This window comes from Pteronotus mesoamericanus, unplaced genomic scaffold (assembly GCF_021234165.1).
Source record: "Pteronotus mesoamericanus isolate MK-2021 breed Mesoamerican mustached bat unplaced genomic scaffold, CSHL_Meso_final contig_1242, whole genome shotgun sequence".
NCBI classification, from domain to species: domain Eukaryota; kingdom Metazoa; phylum Chordata; class Mammalia; order Chiroptera; family Mormoopidae; genus Pteronotus; species Pteronotus mesoamericanus.
This window is the reverse complement of record NW_026555053.1, coordinates 378,754-401,749: the sequence shown is the minus strand read 5'-3', so window position 1 is coordinate 401,749 and position 22,996 is coordinate 378,754. Positions and strand designations below refer to the sequence as shown.

At 45.3% G+C, this 22,996-nt stretch overlaps 1 protein-coding gene across 2 annotated transcripts in view; it reads left to right on the top strand.

Moving 5' to 3' along the window:
* Positions 1-248: 248 nt before the first annotated feature.
* The window catches only part of UBE2Q2 (ubiquitin conjugating enzyme E2 Q2), a 35,474-nt gene continuing 12,726 nt past the window's right edge, over positions 249-22,996 (top strand). Inside the window, exons 1-8 of one of the 2 annotated variants that reach the window (XM_054588794.1) lie at positions 249-486; positions 6,912-7,013; positions 10,157-10,261; positions 15,430-15,486; positions 16,469-16,609; positions 18,897-18,981; positions 20,994-21,054; positions 22,302-22,392. In XM_054588794.1, the coding sequence (XP_054444769.1) occupies positions 370-486; positions 6,912-7,013; positions 10,157-10,261; positions 15,430-15,486; positions 16,469-16,609; positions 18,897-18,981; positions 20,994-21,054; positions 22,302-22,392 (759 nt within the window). In that variant the 5' untranslated portion in view covers positions 249-369. Of the gene's footprint in view, positions 541-6,911; positions 7,014-10,156; positions 10,262-15,429; positions 15,487-16,468; positions 16,610-18,896; positions 18,982-20,993; positions 21,055-22,301; positions 22,393-22,996 lie in introns of both variants that reach the window. The other variant, XM_054588793.1, reaches the window with a different exon arrangement.

Sequence of the window (22,996 nt, the reverse complement as noted above, 5' to 3'; positions counted from 1 at the left end):
AGAGAATGAACGCGAAGCGAGCGAGGCCGCGGACGAAGGGAGCGTGACCCCACGCGAACAAGTCGTCGCCAGGGGTAGAGCGCGACAGAACGCGGCGGGGCGCGCTGGTCGCGGGGGCGGGGCTTGCGGCGGGGGCGGGCCTTGTGGGGCGAGGCTCTGCGGCGGGGGCGGGGCAGGGGGCGGGGCCTGGGCGGGGCGGGCGGCCTCTGCCGGCAGCGGGGCGGTGTCGTGTAGCCCTCTTCAGCCGCGGGCTGCCGCCTCCTGCCGGCCGCGTCGGTTACAAAGGGCCGCTGCCCGGCCGGCCGCCCTCAGCCTCTTCCGGCCGTGACGGCGGCGCGGGTCCGGCTCCCCGCCGGAGATGAGGGGAGGATGTCGGTTTCGGGGCTCAAGGCTGAGCTGAAGTTCCTGGCGTCCATCTTCGACAAGAACCATGAGCGGTTCCGCATCGTCAGCTGGAAGCTGGACGAGCTGCACTGCCAGTTCCTGGTGCGGCCCCCGGGCAGCGCGGCCTCGGCGCTCACGCTGCACTGCAACATCACGGTGCGGCGGCTGGGCCGGGCCAGGCCGGGGGGACCGGGGCCGGGGAGACCCGGGACGGGGCACGGCCCGGACAAAGACGCCCGCCCGGCGGCCGGCGGCTGCCACGCGAGGCTCGGGGTGGGAGGCGGCGCGGTCTCGGCGCCCCGGAGCTGGGCCGCTGCCCCTTCGCAGCCGGGTCGCCGCCGGGGTGAGGGGGGTGCGGGGAGTGGAGGGGACGGCGCTGCGCCCGGGTCGCCGTGGCCGCGCTCGGCTGCGCGGGCGGCGGGGACGGGGACGCGGACGGGGGGAGGCCCTGGAGTTGTCCGCCTCAGGGCGTCAGGCCGCGCACCCACCGGCGCCTCTTCACGTCCGCGTGTCGGGAGGAGCTGACCCGAACCCGGGGCGTCGGAGGGCGGTGCGGCGCCGTGCGGCCGCGCAGGTGCCCTGAGTGGGGACAGTCCACTTCCTGTCACGGGGCCGCGGGGACCCTCCCGCTCCCTCTCAGGGACGCGGGACGCTGCCCGGAGCCCGGGGCCGGGGGACCACCCACGGGGCGGACGTGCTCCCGGGGCGGCCGCAGCGACCGAGGCCCCCGGGCAGCTCCGCCGAGACCCGGCCGCGAAGTGAGCGGCCGCGCGGGAGCTGGCCGAGGCCTGGAAGCGGCCGCGGGGAACACGGAACGGGGCTTCTGAGCGCTCTCTGTGGGAGCAGCTGTGTGTTTCCGGAAGAACCAGTTCAGTCGAGCGCTGAGCCGGCTGAGGCGAGGAGTCGTTTATTGAGCATCTACGTGCTCTCGGCCCCGGCGGGGCCGAGCGGGGCCGAGCCGGCCGAGCGCTCCCTCCCTGCCCTCGGGGCGCCGTCTTCCCGGCGGAGCAGGCTCCGGCGACCAGGTGTGACCCCGTTCTGGCGCGTCCGGGGCGCCGAGGGCAGCGCTCACTTGCGGCCGCGGCGGGTGGGGGCGCTGCGGCGGAGGCGCGCGGGCGGCGGCTGGGCTCTCCCAGGTGAGCCGGCGGCCGAGAGCGTTTCACGCGGAGGAAACTCGACCCAGAAAGACACCGGAGCTCGAGCTGCTAGGACGGACACGCGAGGAGCCCAGCGTGAAGCGGAAATTTTCCCACCGCGGGGAGCGGGAAGGAGCAGCGAGCGCGGAGTGGGTGGCGATAAGGCGCCCGGCCTCCGCGCTGACGACCGTGGCCCCGTGGACTCTGGGGTCCGGCCAGGAAATGGTGGGGCTGCTGGGGCGGCGGGTGACGGCACGCGGGGGCCGTGGGGGGCCCCGGGTTACGCCCGCAGCTCCGGGGGGTGGGGGGCCCCCAGGACGAGGACGGGTCCCTGCGCTGCGTGCACCAGGGGCGGCGTGTGTGGTGTGGGCCTGCCAGTGGGGCGCGCCGGTGGCAGCGGCGCTGGGCTGGCATCGAGCGCCGGGGCACAGGGGTCCAAAGGACTCGTAATTTTCGGGCAGTCTGCCGCGACAAAGAACGACCCCGCCTCCGGGGCCAGCGGTGCCCCGCTGACGACCGTGCCGGAGGCTGCGAGGAGGCTGCTGCCCGCGCGGATACCGGATACCGAGTGACGGCCTGGATTAGGCGGCAGAGCCAGAAGCGGATTAGACACCCAGTGCCCAGGGGGTGTGGCGGGGACTAGGATAAGGGAACCGCCCGCGGCCCCTGTTCGCATTGCGATGCTAGGCTCTGCCTCCTTATTTACCGAGAAGCACCCTCCTGCAGTTCCTGTGATGTCTGAGAGAACGGGGCCTCGCTGGCTGTTCCTTGCACACCTGAAAAATCACCTCAAGATACTGCGCCCCTCAGTCTTTCAGCTTCTGCGGCCGTAGTTTGTGCTCCGTGGAATACGCCCCTTCCCCGCACCCCAGTCTGTCTGTCCACGTCTGACCAGCCCTGGAGGGTTTCTGGTCATGTTCAGTCCATCCCGATACGTATCTTCCCCTCCTTCCTTTTATTATTATTATTACTATTGACTGCTCTGGTTATGTTTTCTTACGTTCTATTGTTACAGTTTTGGATGTTTGTCTTTTTTATACTCTTTTTTTTTATAATGGCAAGAGAGAATACCCTATAATTATGCTTTTCATCTTTCACTCGGTAAATGCTCAGTAAATATTTGTTCGATTGAGTTCCATGGTCACTGTTCTAGCTATATTCTATTTGAACAGGAATCTGAACTATCATGTAAGTTAACTGTCAAGACCTTGTCAAAGGTGTAGAGACAATGTCAAGACAGTCATGGATAGTCCATAAATATTTAAAGGGTCACTGAAGGCTTGATAGGAAATCTGTAATTTGACTTCAAGTTCATGTGAAAGACAGTTTTAAGAAGCAAAAAACAAAACATTGATGTTTTGCTCTCTAGGCCAAGAGAATTGAGTTGATTTTTTTCCCTCTGTTTTATAAATTTGTCCTAATCTTAAATATGAAGGGCAAAGAGTGCTATTTTCAACTTCAAGGAGTCTTTTTAATAATAACAAAAAACTTGTGAGAGAAAGATTGTCATGAAAACTTAAATACTGTTTTTCCATTTTCAGTGAAGAGATCTAATTGCCAGTCCGTGCTGGCATCCAGTTGTTACGATCACACCTAAAGGCAGAACAGCTTGTTTTAATAACCTGTGCAGCCTTATTGGGAGCTCATGTATGGTTTTCTTTTAGTCCTTTTGAAATATTTAACATAACTTGGCAACTCCATTACTCCTTTTATGGACTTTTTGGCGGCTGAGAAGTCTTGGTAGGACATTGCAGCTTTGGAGTGAAAAATCCCGCCCAGGAAGTAAATTAGCTAGTAAACAAATGACCCCTCATACTTTATGATTGGTGTGGCATTAATTCATTACTCTTCTGCATGAGTGGTTATTTGCCAGGCTACTTGCTGTGGAAGTTTTTTTGTTTAATTAAATTTCTATTCATCACTGTCAAACAACCCCCCCTCCCTCCCAACAGTAAGAAACTAAAGTAAAAAAAAAAGTTACAGCTCTATGGGAGAGAAAAACATTTATTCTTTCTTAGTAGCTGGGACCTTAAGCAAATCAGTTGTTCTGTGTTTTTCTATGAAAAAGATAATACTTTTTGCCCCATATGAAAGCATATACAAGAAAGCTTTGTAGCAATGATAATGTTCTCTACAAATATAAAGGATGGAGTGCTGGTTTGATTCCCGGTCAAGACACAGTTAGCTTTTCATGGGAAATAAATCAATGCTGTCACTTTCTTAATTTTCTGTGTTTCTGGTCTTGGCACTGATAAAAAGTTGCCCAGCTAAGGTTATACAAAGGAAATAATGAACGAAACTTGACTAAAGAGCCCAAGACCTTTTCTTTGGTCTGTCCTCCTGGGACAGATTACCTTTCAAATTAAACTCCGAGAGAATGGTTTGGAAATACCAGGACTGTCCTGTTAAGCACCTAAGTGGTCCTTTCAAGCCAGAGCAGCCATTGTTTTCATTCATCTGACCAATTTATAATATAGAGTCCAATTCCTAGTTGTTATCTCTCCTCCCGCATCCCCCTTTTTATGCCCTTCCTTGAAAGGAACAGATATATGAAGAGGAGACTTAGGTTTCCAGTTTATGAATGGTGTGTCCCTTAGTAACTTGATTTTTTTTTTTCTTGTTAAACTTCCTTAGACCTGGAAAAGGATAGTATTAGATAAATGTCAGCTGGTTTAGGGGTGGGGAGTTGAGCTAAGACAGTCACTGCCAAATGTAAAGCATTACTTGAGAACCAGAGCGCTGCAGCAGGGTCCCTTTTGCCACGGCCGTTGTAACAGTGTTCGGTGCTGTCTTCTGAAAGATCATTCTGAAAGGCAGTAGGTGCAGAACCAAGGAAACCACCCACTTGTTGCTGAACATTAGGTGGTTGGAATCCTCTTCAGCCATTGACTTCTGCCTCAGTTCATGTAGAAGAGTTTTTTTGTGTGTTTTTTTAAGAGATTTTATCTATTTATTTTTAGAGAGAGGGGAAGGGAGGGAGAAAGAAAGGCAGAGAAACATTGATGTGAGAAGGAAACGGTCAGAAACATCCATCGGTTGCATGTCGCATGCCCCCAGCCGGGGACGGGCCGCAACCCAGGCATGTGCACTGACCAGAAATCGAACCGGCAACCTTTCGCTTTGCCTGAGGACGCCCAGCCCACTGAGCCACACAGGTCAGGGCATGTCGAATGTTCTGATTAGTTGGTATTTTCTGCTTGGAACAGTTAAGCATTTTTCTGATCTCAGGGGTTTGTATGCCCTTTTTTTTTTTTTTTTAACTGAGTATTAGTGTTCCCAGTCTGCTTCTGTGGGCTCTGGTCATGTTAGATACTTAATTGTTTACTTGTAAAGTAGTTAATTAGCAGGGAGAAATTTCTGTTTTCCTGACTTTTTGTAACTTTTTTAATGTTGTAAGAGCATTTATAATTTTATTAAGGTACTGGATGGTAATTCTATGAGTTTATCTCATTTTCCACTCCACATTTATTGAACAGCAAACTGTGAAAGGAATGCATCCCTTAACTGGCCTCCAGAAGAAATTGCAACTGTTATAGTTCTTGTTATAACAAGAAGTATGTACATTAATTTTCAAAAAGTTAATGAAATCCTTGGAGATGGCCATGTCCAGTCATTTGGAAAGATACCAAGAACTGAGCATTCTGGCAGGTGGTTTTGCTGGCTGCTGCTTCATATAGTGTAGAGCCCCACATTGGTCTCTTAGTGGATTTCTGAGTAAGACAGAAACTCCTTTTCTTAAGCAAAGGCAGGCAAGGGGCTTGGTATGATCAGCCTTCAGTTGTGATGCCTCACATTAGGACAACACAGCATTTTATGGTGGCGAATGGTAGTGGTGGTCAACAGCTTGTTGAGATTTGCTCCCTTATGGCAGCCTTTATGGTGGTGGTCACAGACAACTCACCGTTCAAGCTTTTATTTTTTATTTCATGTTTTGATTTTCGATTTTATTGATTTTAGAGCGATAGAGAAAGGGAGGAAAGGAGGGGGAGAGAGACATGCATTGATTTGTTGTTCTACTCATTGATGCATTCATTGGTTGATTCTTGTATGTGTCCTCATGGGGATCACGCTTGCAACCTTCACAAGCTGGGACGATGCTCTAACCAACTGAGGTGCCCAGTGAAAGCCATTGGGACCGTTTTGGAGGCAGCCTACACGGTGTTCAGGAACACTACTAACCTCTGAGCTGTGGCACAGAGAGTGGCTATTCAAGGAGAGTGCCTGTCGCAAGCCCCACTCCTATGACCACTGGAAGCTGAAGTAGCCTTACAGTTAGCTACATCACTGTTCCTTGTGCGTTCTAACATCAGGTATATTTAAGAAGTAATCTTGACCAGACTGGTGTGGCTCAGTGGGTTGGCCGTTGTCCTGCAAACTGAAAGGTCGCTGGTTTGATTCCAGGTCAAGGCACATGCCTGGGCGGTGGACCAGGCTCCCAGTTGGGGTCATGCTACCGAGCGATGTGACGATGATGTTTCTCTCCCTTCTTTCTCTCTCCCTCTCTCTCCAAAAAACAAATAAAATAAATAAAAAAATTTTAAAAAGAAGTAATCTTACCCTTACTTAAGAAGTGTATTCCTTTAGAAACTACATTCCTCCCTAAATCTAAGAAGGGACGGAAAATTATTAGGAAGAATAATGATTTAAGGGATTGATTTTAGGGCCTAGTCTCTAATGGAGAAAAATCTCAAAGTAACTTCCGTTCTTACACTACTCAGAAAGCAATGAGTACAGTGAGTAGATTTTTTTAAAGTCATTTTTAGCATTTGTAAGAATTTGAATTCAGGTGCTTAGGCATGTGCTCCTTTGCTTTATTTTGAAAAGAATCACAGTTCTCATCTGGACCATTTAGAAATGTGGCTAATTTTATATTAAAAAGGCAAATGTAGTCGAGTTTAAATCTATAGATTATACTTCAAAGTGTTTTTTTAAGTTTGTTTTTGCTTTTTAAGAGATTTATTATAATTCCAGATTTTAAATCCCTTAAAATATATTAAAGCTGAGACTCAAGGCCATGATAGAAGGCAGCCTGTCCTTCTTGGTGCTTGAATTTCATTTTCTTCTGCTTTTGATAAAAACATAACTTTTGCAGTGTGTTCTCTTTGTTTTAAATCATACTACTTACTGGGTAAAGTCATTTTTTTTGTTTGTTTTTAGACTTATACATTATGTAACATGGAGCAGGCAAGATTCAACCATAAAACTGTGTTTTTTAAAAAGAATCCCTAGAAAGAAAGTTGTTTTTCCACACATGGATTGTAAGATGTTGCTCTTCTTCCCTCTGATATGTTTTACTTAAATCTATGGTTATGTTACCATTAGGTGGTGTGGTTTAATTGCATGTCAGGTTCATCTGTTTCAAGTGTGTTTAACTAGGTGTCTCTGTAACAGGAATCTTACCCATCTTCTTCACCAATATGGTTTGTGGACTCTGATGACCCAAATCTGACGTCAGTTCTGGAACGTCTAGAAGATACTAAGAACAACAGTTCGGTGAGAAAATAAGCCATGCTACTTCCTTTTTTCCTCATGAATGTTATATTATAGACCTTAAGTATTAAGAGGTAACATGATGTAAAAGCCTAATTAATGATTATTTGATCATCTCAGATGACCTAAGACCAGGTTTTTAGTTTGTTTGTTTTAGGACTTCAAAAATATACTGTTTACTTCCTGGTTTCTCTTTTTTATTCCCCATTAGGGATAGTCTTAATTTGGATCAGGAATTAGGTGTTCTCTTCTTCCATGAATTCTAGCCATTAACCAAGCAAGCATTTTTGGTAGGGAACACTAGCCAGGGTTGGGAGTAGAAAACGGGAAAAGACCGCAAGGCAGATGTGATGAGCAGTAATGATATAGCACAACGTCAGTGCGTCTGTGAGGGAATGGCCTTTTCTGTCAGGACTGTAACTGCAGTAAAAGCCAAAGTATACAAACAAAAAGTTTAAATTATGTATAAATTATGGATACATATATATAAAGACAAATATAACTTTCCATTTAAAACATTTTAAAACCCTGTTTTCTTTGATTATAAAACTAATAAGTAACCTTTGTGAGAGAACTAGTAAAATTTTAAAAAAGGGAAAATAAAAATCTTCTGTAATCTCTCTATATGCTCTAACCATTGTTGACATGATGTATTATTTCTGTCAGTATTTTTTTCACTTACTAGTAAAACATATATATTCTTATATGTATGTTTAAATAAGTGAGGTCATATTTTATATACTCTTATATCATTTTTTAAAGTTAACATTACCATTGTATTTTTCCATGATGTCCTAAAGTCCTTATAAAAAAAATATTGGTCATGGGTTGCAGGTGATGTGATTATTTACCTAAAAATATGCAAAGGAATCAGCTGAAAAAAATTTTTTAAGATGACTGGTTAACAGTGCTATTATATAAAAATCTATGGTTCCCCCATATATCAGCTATAATCAAGTAGACAATGCGGTAGAAAAGTATTTTCTTGACAACTACAATTAAATTTTAAAAATGAAATACCGAGGAATAAACTTAGGTGTATCAAGAAAATTGCAAAATGTGCTGAGTAGAATGACTCAGTGCCTTCCTAGATGGGCAGGCTTCGTGTTATAAATCTGCTAATTCTCTCCATGGCTTCATGTTAATGTGTAGATTGAATGCAATGCCAGTAAAAAAATCAAACAGAGTTTTTTCTTTAGAACTTCACAAAATGAATCTAATGTTTGTTTTGAAGAATAAATAATTAAAAATAATGATGTTAAAAAAAGTAATGAAGTTAGACTTGTTCAACTAGCTATTAAATACACTGTTGAGTAATGGCACTGGACTGGATGGATAAAGGCATTAGAAGTTTAGAAAGAGCCATGCAATTGGGAATTTAGAGTAAGTTCGACTGAGTTGAGGTACTCAAGGAGGAAAGATGATTCTATTAATAGTATTGGGGGAATGGACCATGTGGGGAAGTTAGAGTCTGACCTCAGATTTAGGTCAAAATGTTACAAGTGGTTTAAACACATTTATTCCTAAAATTAAGGACACAAGAACATCAGTTTAAAGAGTATTTTAAAAGTAAAGGCTAGTCTGAGGGTCCTGAAGGTTAGAGGGAGAATTTAAAAGGAGACATCGCCAGCGGAGGGCGACGGGACAGGGAAGGAGCAACAGCCCCCTTACTGCTGCCTCCTTTTCTAAAGCTCTGAAGGTTACGTTTTGCGGTCGTATAAATGAGTGCAGTTATTTCCAGTGTCTAAAATATTCCATCAAAAAATGCTCATAGCCCTGGCCAGTGTGGCTCAGGTGGTTGGGTGTCGTCCCAGAAAGCGAAAGGTTGCTGGTTTGATTCCTGGTCAGAGCACACGCCTGGGTTGTGGTCCCCAGTTGGGGCAGCTCAAACCCTCATCCCTCAAACTCGTTTGGAGAGAGTGTAAAGTGGAAATTCCTAGAAGGTTTACCCCGTTTTTCTTGCTGGGTGTGACGCTACCATACACTGCCCGCCCTACCCTGCTCCGGTAGTTCTTCCCGCGCCAGGGCTTGGGGTGCCTGGCTCTGTGTCCAGGCCGCCCGGCCTCGTCTCTGCTGTGGGCTTAGCTCAGAGCGGAGCTTCCTGGATGGGTCACAAATCCACAGCGGGGCTTTGCAGCCTTTTAAGCTTGAGGACACTTTTTAATCCTAATTTTTAGCTCAGCTTTTCTCACTCCCGCTTGCTCCATCGTCTACTTTGAAAAGCGTTGTTAAACCCTTTCTAACCTTGTGTCTGTTTTCTTAGTCCTTTATAAACTTACTTCTTTCTCTTTACCTGTTTTCTTGGTCAGACACGTTTAGGAAACTGTTCCTGACCAAGTGCAGTAAGTTGCCTGACTAGCTACTGGTCAGATGTACTGAGTATTGACAATTCTTCTTAAACCCTAGTTGCTAAACTTATATATTGAAAACGATTTTTTAAACAATTGAGGGCATGTGTGCACAGAAGTTACCTTGCTTAAAGTAAATATGCTCATGAAACAATCTGGATGTAAAAATGGAAACTTGAGGAGTTATTTTTTGCAGTTTTAAGCAGACACTTAAGAGCATACTAAGTTCCAAGTGCTTTCCCAGAAGATTTCATGTGTTCTTGACCATGACGAGAAGGTTTGATTTTCCTGTTTTACAAATGGGAGGCTCGGGCTGAGGCAGTTAGGTACCGAGGGCCAGCTGACCCCGCAGCTCCGGCTCCCAGGCCACGTGTGCCTCTGTACCTTTAGATGAGTATGACTGTGGAACATATAATTTTATGAGCCATGGGCAGCCAAACTGCCTCTGTTTTTAGTAGCCTCAGTAACGTATCAAAGTAGTCGTCTGAAGTTCCAAGTTTCCACGACGAGAAGTTAGCAACTGAAAGCCGGAGCCCGTCTGGAGCTCCCCTTCCGCCTTTCCGTGCCCCCATTTTGCCGGCTGTCAGCTGTGGGGCTGCATTTAGGCCCTGGGCACTGTCATCTACTCGCGGCCCCTAACAATAGCTCTTCAAACACTGTTATTTTATCCGTAGGCTGTCACTGGGTGGTAACAAACTTTTTCCATTTCCTACTGGTTTGGTTGCAGTAGTTGTAGCGTTATTTTGTTTCCGAAGGGCTCTTTGACATAATGCGTATTTACTGAAATGTGTCTTGTAGCTTCGTCAGCAGTTGAAGTGGTTGATATGTGAACTCTGCAGATTGTATAACCTTCCTAAGCACCTGGATGTTGAGATGCTGGATCAACCCCTACCCACGGGTCAGGTAAAGCAAAATTTCTCTGATAATCACGAGCTCAAATAAATTGTCTCATGCAAAAGTAAAACTGGGACGCTTTTTCTTCATTTATTATATGACTTATTCAGAAGTTAGTTTTTGCTGTCGAATTGTTTTGTTTTTGTTATAGGTACTAAAAATAACCTTTTCATTTTTTGCAGCTGCTGGTATTTACTATGACAGACACAAAGTTGTCCCCTCCCACCCCCACCTCTGCTGTCAATGCTCCTGCTTCTCCAGGCGGCTGCTGTGCCTGCAGTGCCATCGCCTTAGGCCCGTCCGCACTTCCTAAGGCAGCTTAACCCAGCGTTACCTCCTCCAAGCAGGAGATACTAGAAGCCATTATCCAGGTTGTAAGGAAGGTCTCTCTCCCATGAGGGACACTGTACGTTCTCTCCCACTTCTGTGCGACCTCCCCTTCTCGTGGGGCCCTCGCTGCTGCCGCCCCAGTCTCGGAGGGTCGCTCCCTGAGCTGGCCGCACAGCTGTCATCTTAAACTTTTCCGGTTTCCTCTGCCGCAGTAGATCTGTTGTTTCCTGACCTCGGGTCATCTTTCTTGGCTTACCCTTCGCATTTTGCCCGAGTATGTCCTCAACTAAAAGCCTGAGAAAGCATGAAGGAGTAGTGTATTTTCTGAGTTCTAACTTCTAAGAACATGTGGCCAAGCCACCATCGATTTGACCTTTCCATCTGCTGCTTATTAGCTGCATCCCCTAATTAGCCTGGGCTAACGGCCTAGTCACTGTGCACATCAGTACCCCATTTGCAAAATGGAGGGGTGCTCTGAAGAGTGAGTTAGTACATGTAAGTCATTTAGAGCTGTGTGTGGTGCTTAGTAAATGCCCAGTAAACGTTAACCGATGTTATCGTCTGCCCTAACACCTGACAGTCTGGCTAAATATGTAATGCTCGTTTGAAAATAATTCTCCTTGGGAAAACATTCCTGTATTTTTTTCTGGGACAATTTTCTCCTTTCCACTTCTGTCTTTGTTCATTTGGGGATGCCTACTCATGGGATTTTAGACCTCTTCGCTGGAGTCTTTGCATCTCTGACACTATCTCTATATTGTATCTGTCTTTTTATTTCAAATTCTGGAAGAATTTCTTATCTTTCAACTTTTGGGCATTTTATGGGCACAGCCGTAACTTGAAGTTTTGTTTTGGTTATGTATTGCTGTCTAACCAGTTACCCCAGGACTTAATGGCTTAAACAAGAGTTTATTCTGTGTCACACGGTTGTGCGGGTTGACTCGGCTTCGCTGCGCAGAGCTTCTGCTGGCCCCCCGGTCAGACGAGGCTGGGACTGTGCTCGTGCGGACCCACGGCCGCAGTGGGGGTCCGGCAGGGCTGCTCGCTCCCGTGCGCCGCCTCGCCCTCGCCCTCACGGCCCTTCTCGCCACATGGCCTCCGGCCTCCAGGACCCCTTCCTGTGGCTTCTCTTTCTTCAGGAAGGTAATCAGAATTGTTATTTTTGGCTTCCAAGAGCACAGAAGTGGAAGCTGCCAGGCCCTCTTAAGGCTCTGATTGGAAACTGGCCCAGAGTCGTTTCCACCACAGTGGTTACAGTCAGTCCCAGGGCCAGGCCGGGCGACTGTGGGAGGGGACTGTGCAGGGCACGAAGGCTGGGACGTGTGCCTCCCTGGGTTTCCCCTCCAAAGCTGAACCGTACCGTTTAAGAGCTTCTCTTGTTCTCTGCTTACTCATTACTTACAGCACGTGTTCTGTTTTTGTGTCATAGATGTGATATGTCTGTAAGTGTCTTTAAAGAGTCACTTTAACACTATGGTCCTTCGCTTCTCTAGCATCTCAATTTTCTCTTTAATTCTTTCTTTAAGTATCTTATTTTGGTCCTCTTCTTTTTGAACACTTTTCTCAAATGTCTGTCTAGTCTATGACACCTTCATATATCTTTTTCTTTTTTCTCTGCTCATTTTTCCATTCATTCTTGAGAGAGGGACTGAGGAGTTGACTGGGAGTTCTTTGTGGCCAAGACTTGTCCACTGACAGCCTGTAGGGGGAGCATCAGCTGACTTCCAGCCCCTCTGTCTCCGCCCCATTTCCTGGTGCAGTGACACTTGGTGGCTGAAACCATTCGGGTTTCTCTGGACATGAAGCCCTGTCGGCCTGGGCTCTACTTGTGGATGGGGGCCAGCCGTGTGTCTGGGCGCCGGACAAGACGCTCTGTGTGGGGGCTTTGGGTTGATCTCCACGTGCAGCCGCGTGTGCCGTGCCCGCTGCCTGGTGCACCCGGTGTCTCGGGGTTGAGGGTTTCCGCTGCGGGACCTGTGAACCTCTCTCTGATCAGCATCCCCAAACTGGAGGCCATTGTTCGCGCCATTGACTCCCTCTCCTCCTAGCTTTGCCTCCTCTTCCGTGACTCTGCATGTAGCTCCACGTGGGGGTATAACAGAACTTGTGACCTATGTGAGGACATTTCCCAATTTTGAACCTCCCTTGCATTCCCATAATAAACCCTGCGCACCTGCACATTTCTGGGTGACAGGGGTGCACACTGTGGATATATTTTGTTTTTGTAACTTTCCTTTTTAAGGGAGGTTGTAATATAGCTGTGTGTTTTTGTTTCTTTTTAGGCTCTTGTTTCATTTCAGTATCAGGGTTCTGTAGACTCATAAAGTGACCTGGGAAACTTTTTGTGTGTGTTTAAGATCTAGGAGAGTTTAAATCAACTGGGGGAGCACTTGTGCCTCCCAGGGGACATTTGGGCATATCTGGAGGTATTTTTGGTTGTCACAGTTGGCGGAGAGGGGGTGCTCTTGGCATTTTGTGGGCAGAGGGAATGTTATGAAACATCCTACAATGTCAGGACGGCCCCCACACAGAGAATTACGTGGCCCCAAATATCAGTTGTTACATATCTGGATTGCAGAGGCTTGTCTGTTTTATTACATTGGCTTATTTATTTTATTTTTTTTAAAGAATCAGCCCCTTTGTTTTTTAAATCTAACACATTGTCCGTCTTTCTTGTGGTTTGCTTGAGCCTTAGCGGTTCCCTTGTCCAGCTGCCTGCATTGCTGTGGTTCAGTTGCCTTTTCAACAAACGTGTAGGGTGCGCGCTACCTTCTCAGTGCTGTTGGAATTCATTGCACAGGGTTTTCATGTTAGTGTATTAATTGTCTAAATAGATTGTACTCCCTAAGGACTTTGATTCTGTCTTCTGTTCCTATTCTTGTTGTATTTCACAAGAAAGTTTTAAGTTGCGTGTATTGAAAACATGAACATAGGTCGCCCCGCAGTACTACCGTCAGCATAACCGCTGAGGCTCCTGTTGCCTTTGCTTCTTTCTCATGCTCCGTGGTTCCCCCACACCAGCACACATCCCTGAGTAAGGCCCTCTACTTTTTTTCTAGAAAGGATTTGTGGGCTGTGTATGCAGACTGTTCCTTGAATACTCGGTGTCTGTTTTAATCATTTGGCCAGTCATTATTACCTGCCTGAGTCTGTGCAGTTAGTTCTCTGCCCAGGGCCTGGGGACCCAGGTGAACACATGCAGACGTGGCTTCCGTCTACGTTCCTGACCGAGCCTCCCCTACGTTCTTTACACTTTTATTTTCCACTGTTTATTACTGTTGAAACCTGGTGCCTATCTGATTCTTACTCTTTCTCTATATTTTTTCTCTCTGGAAGTTGGCACAGTTTTTTCTTTGACTGACGTTCAGGGTCTTACTTTTCCATCTTCCTCTGGGGCATTCGGGAGTCTTCCTTTAGCCGGGCGGCATCTGTCTCCTCTTTTGTTCCCTCTGTCTCCTGGATCCGTGTTCGATCTCTGTCTCCCAATCCTCCTCTTCCCTTCACTCTCCTTTCCATCTCTCTCCCCCGGCCCTGCCTCCTTTTTCTCCACTATAAGGAAATGTTACATGTGTTTTGTTCATTCAAGTCCGTTGTGCTTTCTGGCCCTGCTACGGAGTTTTATTTTTCAGGGGCAGGTGGAGTCTTTGACTTTCCAGAACTCTCTTGTCCTTTGCACAGTAATCTTTTTATATTTTTTGGATGAAACATTTTCTCAGTTACTGCTAAATATCCCAGTTAGATTTTTAAACTTTACTTCCTTCATTAATGATGCTCCAGGTCAGTTGTTCTGCTTGTTCCACTTGGTGCCTTTCTTTCAGATTGCTGGTTTTCTTCAAATACCTGGCCACGCTGGGTTATCTGCTCATTTATAGATGTGCTGTTCTATCGATCAGTATCAGTTATTGATCAGTGTCCTCGGCAGTTGTCACACCGCCCTCCTGGTTCGCACACCTGTGCCCTGCCTGTAGTGCGGGCGCAGGGAGTTGCTGGAAGAGATGAGTCCATTACAAGATCTTGCTGCTGTGTTGCGTTATATTTAAAAAATTATGTCTTTTGCTCTGATCCTGGCGCCCACACCAGACGCCATCAGAGGAGCCTCCTCTGTGGGAGAATGATCTGACGGGCAGTAGTTAACAGATACAGCAAGAAATTTCTGAGGGAAAAATCCTACTAACTTTATGTACTGTGTCCAGGAGAACTACGCTTTGGTCCCGGAACTTGTCCCTTTGACCTCTGCCTAATCCAGGTACGAAGAGCCGTCCAAAACCTCTCAGATTTGTTGTGAATGAGCAGTCCATTGTGTCCCGTAGAGAAGTATTCTTGGGTAAAAAGCGTCAAAATAAAGATAGCTCTCTAGGGAAATGGTCATTTTACAGTTTTTAGTTTTGGGCAGTGTCTATTCTTGTTTAACACATTCGACCTATTAAAATATAAGGCAGTTGCATTTACAGAACGGTTCAGGCTTTTTAAAGTTGAAAAGGCAGATATTTTAAGGAATCATAGTTTAGGATGTTTATTTCATGTGAAAGAAGCCCTTGACCTTATACACATAGCTTTAAGTGTAAAATGTTCTTTTCCTTTTAAATTAGAATGTCTTTAAATTTTTTTAGTTTCTTTATATTTGGTTAATTGCCTTTATTATTCCTAATGCATCTATTAAGGTGAATGGTTGAAGAACGTTTCTTTTTTAAAAGCTGATAAGTGTTTGTCAAATCAAAGCCGGATTTACAAGTAAATGTTTCCTTGGCAGTCAGTTCTCTGTGCGGGAGCCGCAGCAACAGGGATGGCAGACCCTCAGGGTTTGTCCCAGACTCCGTGCAGCCCTGCAAATTCCTCTTTCTTTTCAGAACGGGACAGCAGAGGAAGTGACTTCAGAAGAGGAAGAAGAGGAAGAGATGGTTGAAGTAGGTATTTGATATAAGAACATTTTATAAATATCTTCATTTTTGAAGATTTTACTAATTTCTCTAATCTCATAAACCAATGTTAGTGTGGAATAATGAAAATCACAGTTTATTTGGAATTGATATAATTTCTAAAATCTGGCTTTACCTCTAATACATGCCTTTGAGAAAATTGCTTATCTGATGTCTTGAATTTGATTTTCTGGAAAATAGGAGCTCTTAACATTTAGCACTGGAATTATATTTACATTTCATAGTAATCAATACTTAACCTATAATTTGTTATTAGGAGAAGAACTACTAAGTGTCAGAAATTCTGTATATGAATAAGAGAATTAGAGATCATTTCAGGAACTACTCACCAGATATAATAGAACTACCTCAGGTGGGAAAATCATCTAAGAAATTTGGGAGCAAATTCCAAAGGCACTGACCTTATGTCAGTGTGATTGCTGGTCATCCCAACGATCTTTGACGTTTGCAGGCTCAAAGCTTATGATTAAAGCTTCAGAGGTGTCAGGTTAGGCTGGATGAAAAGAAGCTGTTCTAGGTAACTAGTATAATGTGGTTAAAAAGGGCCGAGAGCTGCCTGGCCATCGGTGCGTTCGGGTGCACTGGATGCGGTCCTTTCGGGAGGAAAAGGCTGGCTGATGTGTTGGGGTCATGGAACAAGCAAGGCTGATTGGCTAGAAAAGGCAGATGGGGAAAGTCTTGAGTTCAAGGTAAACTGTTTTATACTTGGTGTGATTGTTAGTAGGAAGGCTTCACGCAGAGAATAGTGGGCCGAGGATATTGTTTTAAAAAGATGCTCAGATTCTAATGTAGTTTTAAAACAAAATATAAGACATAAACAGCCAGAGAACCTTCTAAATGGCATGCGCAGGCTTCCCATATAAGACAACATTCTGTTCCCTCTTGAGTCAAGAATGATTGACCTTTTGGCATCAGTGTGCGTAAGCTAACATGTTTCTAATGTTTGCAGGACATAGAAGACTTGGATCACTATGAGATGAAGGAAGAGGAGCCTATCAGTGGGAAAAAGTCAGAGGATGAAGGAATTGAAAAAGAAAATTTGGCAATATTAGAGAAAATTCGGAAGACTCAAAGGCAAGACCATCTGAACGTATGTGTGACTCTCCAGACCCTGGACTTCTGTGTTTAGTAGAGTAACTATAGGCAATAATGCGAATGTGGGAAATTCACTAGGATGCCCATCCCAGCTGCCCCTCCCCATCCCTGCCTTGTTGGTGACTCAGCCTTCTGTCTCGTTGCCCTAGTGGTTTTCTTTATTTATTTACGTTTGCCCTCTGCTGGTAGCCGCTGCCCACCCTGTTCCTCTGCCTTCTACAGCCCGGAACCCCTCCTGTGCCTGCCCCTTTGCAGCTGGTTATGCCGTTGCCTCTGCTCACCCTCCCTCGGCGTGGCCTGCGTTTTACAGTGCCGTCTCTCCTCTCTATGACCCTGCCTGACTGGTCTGTCCTGGCCGAACCAAAAGTGGTTTTTTCTTTTGATATAACATCTCTTTGACGTGAAGCGGCATGGGGAGCGTGTGTGAACACTTTGGTAACAGACACACCTACATGGCTTCAGTGTCCTCCACTCTAAAATGTGGACCGTATGAATCTTTTGGATGATTGCTCTGAAGAATAAATGAGAATGTCTTTAAAATGCACAGAGTAGGGAAACATCAAATTAGAGTCCAGCTGTCTGTCTGAACAATTACTACTTACTTAGTGCCTTATATTAATTAGTTACTTATTGACCCCATGAAACCCGAGGACCAGTCCCTTGATTGTTTCCAGTTTGTATGTTACAGTCAAAACCACTACAAGTTATTGAATTGACAGACACTTTGCAGGCGTCCCGTGCAATCCTCCTGGCCGCCGTGTGCGTGTCCCTGCGAGTCTACAGATGTGACACTGGGATTGACGCCAGTTAAGTAATGTGTTCAGGGTCTCGCGTCAAGAATGTTACAGGTCTGTACACCTGAACAACCCCAAAGTGGTGTGCAGCCATTAACACTTAAACTTTTATACGGATATTTTTTAAATCAAAAGGCATTCTACGTGTTTTTGTGTTATAAGTAGTTCCATTCGTGCTCAGTCTTAGGATAAGATATGGATGCTTTTTGATTGTAGCGATGTTCCAACACTGAAAAGTGCTGAAGCCAGTTGTGTGGAGGCGAACATGTTTCTCAGTTTCTTAAATTGCGAAGCAGACCTTCAGGGTAGCATTCCTGCTCACGGTTCGATTACTGGAACTCTGGTGAGGGGCCGCTGCACTCGCACTGGAAAGGCCGAAATCCGAAGCGCTGACAGCGGCTGTTGGTCGCGGGGAGGACGCGCAGCCCAGGAGCCTCCCGCGCAGCTGCTGGGAACGCAGCACTCATGCTGGACAACTGTGTGCGGGTTCCTACAAAACTGAACATCCTCTTTCCATATAGCCCAGCAGTTGCGCTCCTCGGTATTTACCCAAAAGAATTGAAAACTGTTGTCTGCACAAAAACCTGCATACAGATGTTTATAACACTTTTATTCATGATTTCCCAAACTTGGAAGCACCCAGGATATCATTTACGAGGTGAATGGATAAACGACCTGTGCTCCATGAGTGCTGTTCCGTGCTGAAAAGAAATGAGCTGTCAACACATAAAAAGACACAGGGACCTCATTGCTGAGCAAAAGGAGCCAATGTGAAAAGGCTTCATACTGTGTGATTCCAACTCTGTGACACTCCGGAAAAGGCAAAACTACGGAGCAAGTAAACCGCTCCCGGGAGCGTGGAGGGGGGAGGATGAACGGGGGAAGCACGGAGGATTTTTAGGGCAACGAAACTACTCTGTATTCCATGATGACGGATGCACGTCTTCATGCATTTGCTCGCGCCCATAGAATGCACAGCACCAGAGGTGGCCTTAACGTCAGTTAGGGCTGCAGGGCACAGTGACCTGTCAGCGCAGCTTCATCGTCCCGTAAGCGTGAGCCCTCTGAGGTCGGAGACTACGCGTCGGGGCGGTTACACGGGAAACCTCTGTATCTTCCTCTCAATTTCACTGTGAAGCTAAAACTGCTCTAAAAAATAAATTCTTAAAAAAGTTAAATTAAAAAATGGTGGAATTTGAAATAGACACATACTGAATTCTAGGCTATGGCAGGGGCTGTGGTAGTCGAGGCATGTTGGTTAGACTTTTTTTTCCAGCTGACAAGAAATTGTAAATGAACCGATTTTATCATCCTGTTGAAATTTCATGATCTTCGATTTAATTGAATTAACTTTTTTGACTCGTTGAAATGTTAGGTGGTGCTCCATTTAAAGAACCTCCTTGTAAACATGTATTTCGGGTTCCAATACCAGCAACCTTGAGCTGTGTGACTCAGCAGGCCTGGTAAAGAGTGAACTCTGTGTTTCAGGGCGCGGTGTCCGGGTCTGTGCAGGCCTCCGACAGGCTCATGAAGGAGCTCAGGGACATATACAGGTCGCAGAGCTACAAAGCAGGTGAGGGCCGCGCCGTTGCGGTTGTCCTCGCACACTTTGGTTTCCAGGTAGTAAACCGTTTTTCTCCCACTAACACTGGGCAAAACCAGAGATATCTCTTGGCTTTAGTCTAGGGATGGGAAACACTCATGCGGGCAAGTTATCAAAAGATGTGGGGGTAAAAGAGGCCGAGCTTACAGTAGCCCCGCCTGCGGTCTGAAAATATTACATGGAAATTCCAGAAGTAATTGGTAAGTTTTACCCCGCACGGCGACCTGAGCAGCATGAGGCAGTCTCGCACCCTCCCACCCCGTCCAGCCCTGGGCCCGAAGTGTCCCTTTGTCCAGCGCACCCGCGCCGCGTGCGCTTCTTGCCCATTTCTGACTTGTAACTGCCCTGGTCAGTTATGAGACAGACAGAGACCACAGTCGCATATATTGCCAGAATTGTTCTGTGTTATTTTTACTTCTTGTTTTCTTTTTCCTGTGCCTAATTCATAAATTATACTTTATCATAGGTATGTACCCATAGGAGAAACCATAGCATATAAAGGGTTCGGTGCTGTCTGTGGCCCAGGCACCCACTGGGGGCCTGAGATGTGTCTCCCTCAGATAAGGGGGAACGGCTGCCCTTGCTTTTTCGATTTTCAGATTGTTGTTATGGATGCATCATACTTTTGTCTTCTCACTGATGGAGATTAACTGTTACGTGACACAGCGCAGGTCACATCTGTTTTGGAAAGTAAATAAGATGAAGACATTTTGTTGTTTGAGCCCAAAACTATTGCCTAGTTGAGTTTTCATTTTTTAATGGTTTCTTGAGAACAACACAGTCAGCTCTTATTATAGAGATAGTTAATGGTATTACTTTTAAAATAGGTGTGTGGGTTTTTTTTTCATTTCATAATGTGACTTGAATCTTTTTTCTTAGCCAGACAGTAAGACTTTCATAATATAGAGCTGTACACCTTAAAACTGTGTTTTTTAACCAGTGTAACCCCAGTGAGTTTTTTAAAAAGACTTAAATATTTTGGAATCTCTGTAATTGAAGTAAAACTTCCTTATATTGTTACAGACATTCTAAACAGTATTAAATAAGTGAAAGAGCCAAACTTTGATTTGCTTGAAAAGGTAACATTGTGATCAATTCAGAAATTCTCAAATGATTAAATGTAAATCATTAGACCTTACTTAAAATAAAAACAAACCAAAAAACCCCTCTGTTTTATAGAGTACAAGATAAGCCAAACTAGTCTCAGAGCTATTAGAAGGCTTGGTGTGTGTACGAACACTGTTTCTTACAATAAGTCTAAAAATTTACCTGTAGAAACCTAATAGCATACAGTTAAATATTTGAATAATGGCTATGTTTAAAAGTTAAATGATCACTTGTTTTTATAACATTGTTTGTAGTAGCAACAAATATAAAGTAAAAAAATAATCAGATACAGGGACATAGAATTGGTTAAATTATGATATATTCATGAAATAAATTACTATAGAATTATAAGAAAATTGACAATAGATTTGTATATATTAAGTTGGAAATAGGCCCCAGGAAGTTGACAGAAGATGATAAAGCTATGTATGTAGAGGGGTTCCATTTTTATAGAAACGTTTGCATGTACATGGACAAAAAGTCTTTTTTTAAATTTAATCTTTATTACATATTTTTCCATTACCATTTAGGGTCCTTATAATCCCCCCGCCCCCCCAGTAATCACCACACTGTTGTTGACAAAAAGTCTTCAGTACGTAGGATTTTGTATAATTTTTTTCTTCTACTCACAGTTAATGGTAAATAGTTTCTCAACTTGTCCTTTTCATTAATGGCTTTAATTATCTGTGAAGGGCAGTAGATACCCTCCCAAAATATTTATAATACTTACAATACAGCCTAGTTCTGTGTTATAATAGCACTATTTTTAGGTTTTTTGGGGGGTTGGGGAGGGACTATTTGGCAAATACATTTATACCAGAGTAATAGTTATAAGAGCAAAGGAAGAGTAACTAATACAGCCTGTGTCTTTGCAGGGATTTACTCAGTGGAACTCATAAACGACAGTTTGTATGACTGGCATGTGAAACTGCAGAAGTAAGTGGCGTTTTTTTCCTGTTAACCCTCCATTTGCAGCAGTTATAACGGTAGACTGTCGCAATGGGGATTTTCCTTCTGAATTTGATACCTTTATAACCATAGCTTTTAACTCAGAGCTTTAGGCCCTGTTTCTATGATACTGTTCAGGGTGTTGAAATGAGCTGTTTCTTAGGCGGCATAGTAAGTGAGAAAGAGGAAGGAGAAGAGGAAGGATCGGCTGTAGGATGAAGTGGTTTCATGGAGTTGGTGAGATGGGGGTGGAGGACTCTGGACACCGAAGTGTGTGCAGTGACTTGGAGAGATGGCCTGCGACAGCCGGGTGGCATTTGAAGTAAGGGATCTGGGAGGCTCTAAATATGGGGTTGGCCAATAAGTCCATGTGGTTTTCTCGGTAAAATAAAAGACATGTTTTTCATTTTCACTAGTAACTTTCTTGATTTGGATAATTTGAGTATGTTAGTTGTCGTCTGTGTGGTATAACGTTGATTGTTCTCAACTCATGTCGCAATGCGATCGCCATCAACCCCAGCTGGTCCACCCCACCAGCGGTGGAGCGTCGTCCAGTGAGAAATCTCCAGCGTGAAACTTTGCAAACCACTGCTGGCACGTTTGATCAGTCACAGTGCTTTCTCCATACGCTGCACACATCTTTTTTTCATGTTTCAGTTGCATTTTTACCTTTCTTGAAATAATAAAGCATAATATGTGGAAAATGTTGCTTATTTTCTTGCATCTTCAACATTAAAATGGCTACACAAAAATTCACCAATTTTGATAAGTTTTTTTAAATGCACAATGATATGTAACAAAATTGTTTCCAATGAAGTTAAAGATAATACAATGTAACCAACTTGTTTCAAATGAAGTTAAAGACAACTAAGCACCACTAGAGCCATCATGGGAAAAAAAACAAATGAACTTTTTGGCCAACCCAATATATAGAACATTTGTTAGAGATTTCACTTTTCTGGTCTCGTCCATGGTGGATTTATCTCCCCTAATCCCTTATCTAATAATGCAGTGTTAGAGAAAGAGATTAAATCTGTTTCTTGAGATCCTGAGAAAATAATGTGCATATGACCATTTCCTCTACAGTGACTCTGACTCTGACCCCGAAGGAGAATAGATTCAGAGTACTGTGATCTTTTTTGAACCTCTAATCCCAAGGAGTTGAAAGCTATAGTAATTTGTTTTCCATGAAACCGACTTAGACCTTGTCTAAGACTTTCTTTGGTAATTCTTAGGGTTGATCCTGACAGTCCTTTGCACACTGACCTTCAGATCTTAAAAGAAAAAGAAGGCATAGAATATATTTTGCTTAACTTCTCTTTTAAGGTAAGGAAATAGTGACAAGATGCCGCATGCTTCTAGGGGGAATGTATGTTGTTGTGCACTGCTTTGGCAAAGTGTAGCATCACTTGGTGGGGCGCCCCCGTGGCTCAAGAATCCCCCAGGTGTGCACCCCGCGGCTGCCGGGGCCGGGGCACAGCAGGCTGTGGCGCGGTGCTGGGTGGGGTCCCCCAGGAGGGCGGGAGCTGTGGTCTTCCTGAGGCTGAATAAGCTGCGGCCACGGACAGACGGCTCTGAAATGCAATGCCGAGCAACAGACGCACGTTTTGTATGATTTCACTTGTATGGAGCTCAAAAACAGATAAGACTAAGTTATATTGTGCAGGGCATGCATTCTCTGTGGACACATTATCACCCCTGGAATGGGGTGAAAATTGGTCCTTGGGGTGAAATAATCATAGATATGTCCATGTTGGGTTTTCATCTTTTGTTTTCAAAAAAACCCAGGAAGTATTTCTAAGGAACTGTGTTTGAATTATGTGGAACTTCTTTGTGACCTGTTTATTTTAGACTGAGGGGGAAAATTTATGCAACAGTCGTCTTCTGGATGATCTGAGCCATCGGAAGTGTGCTTTTTATTTTCCTCTCC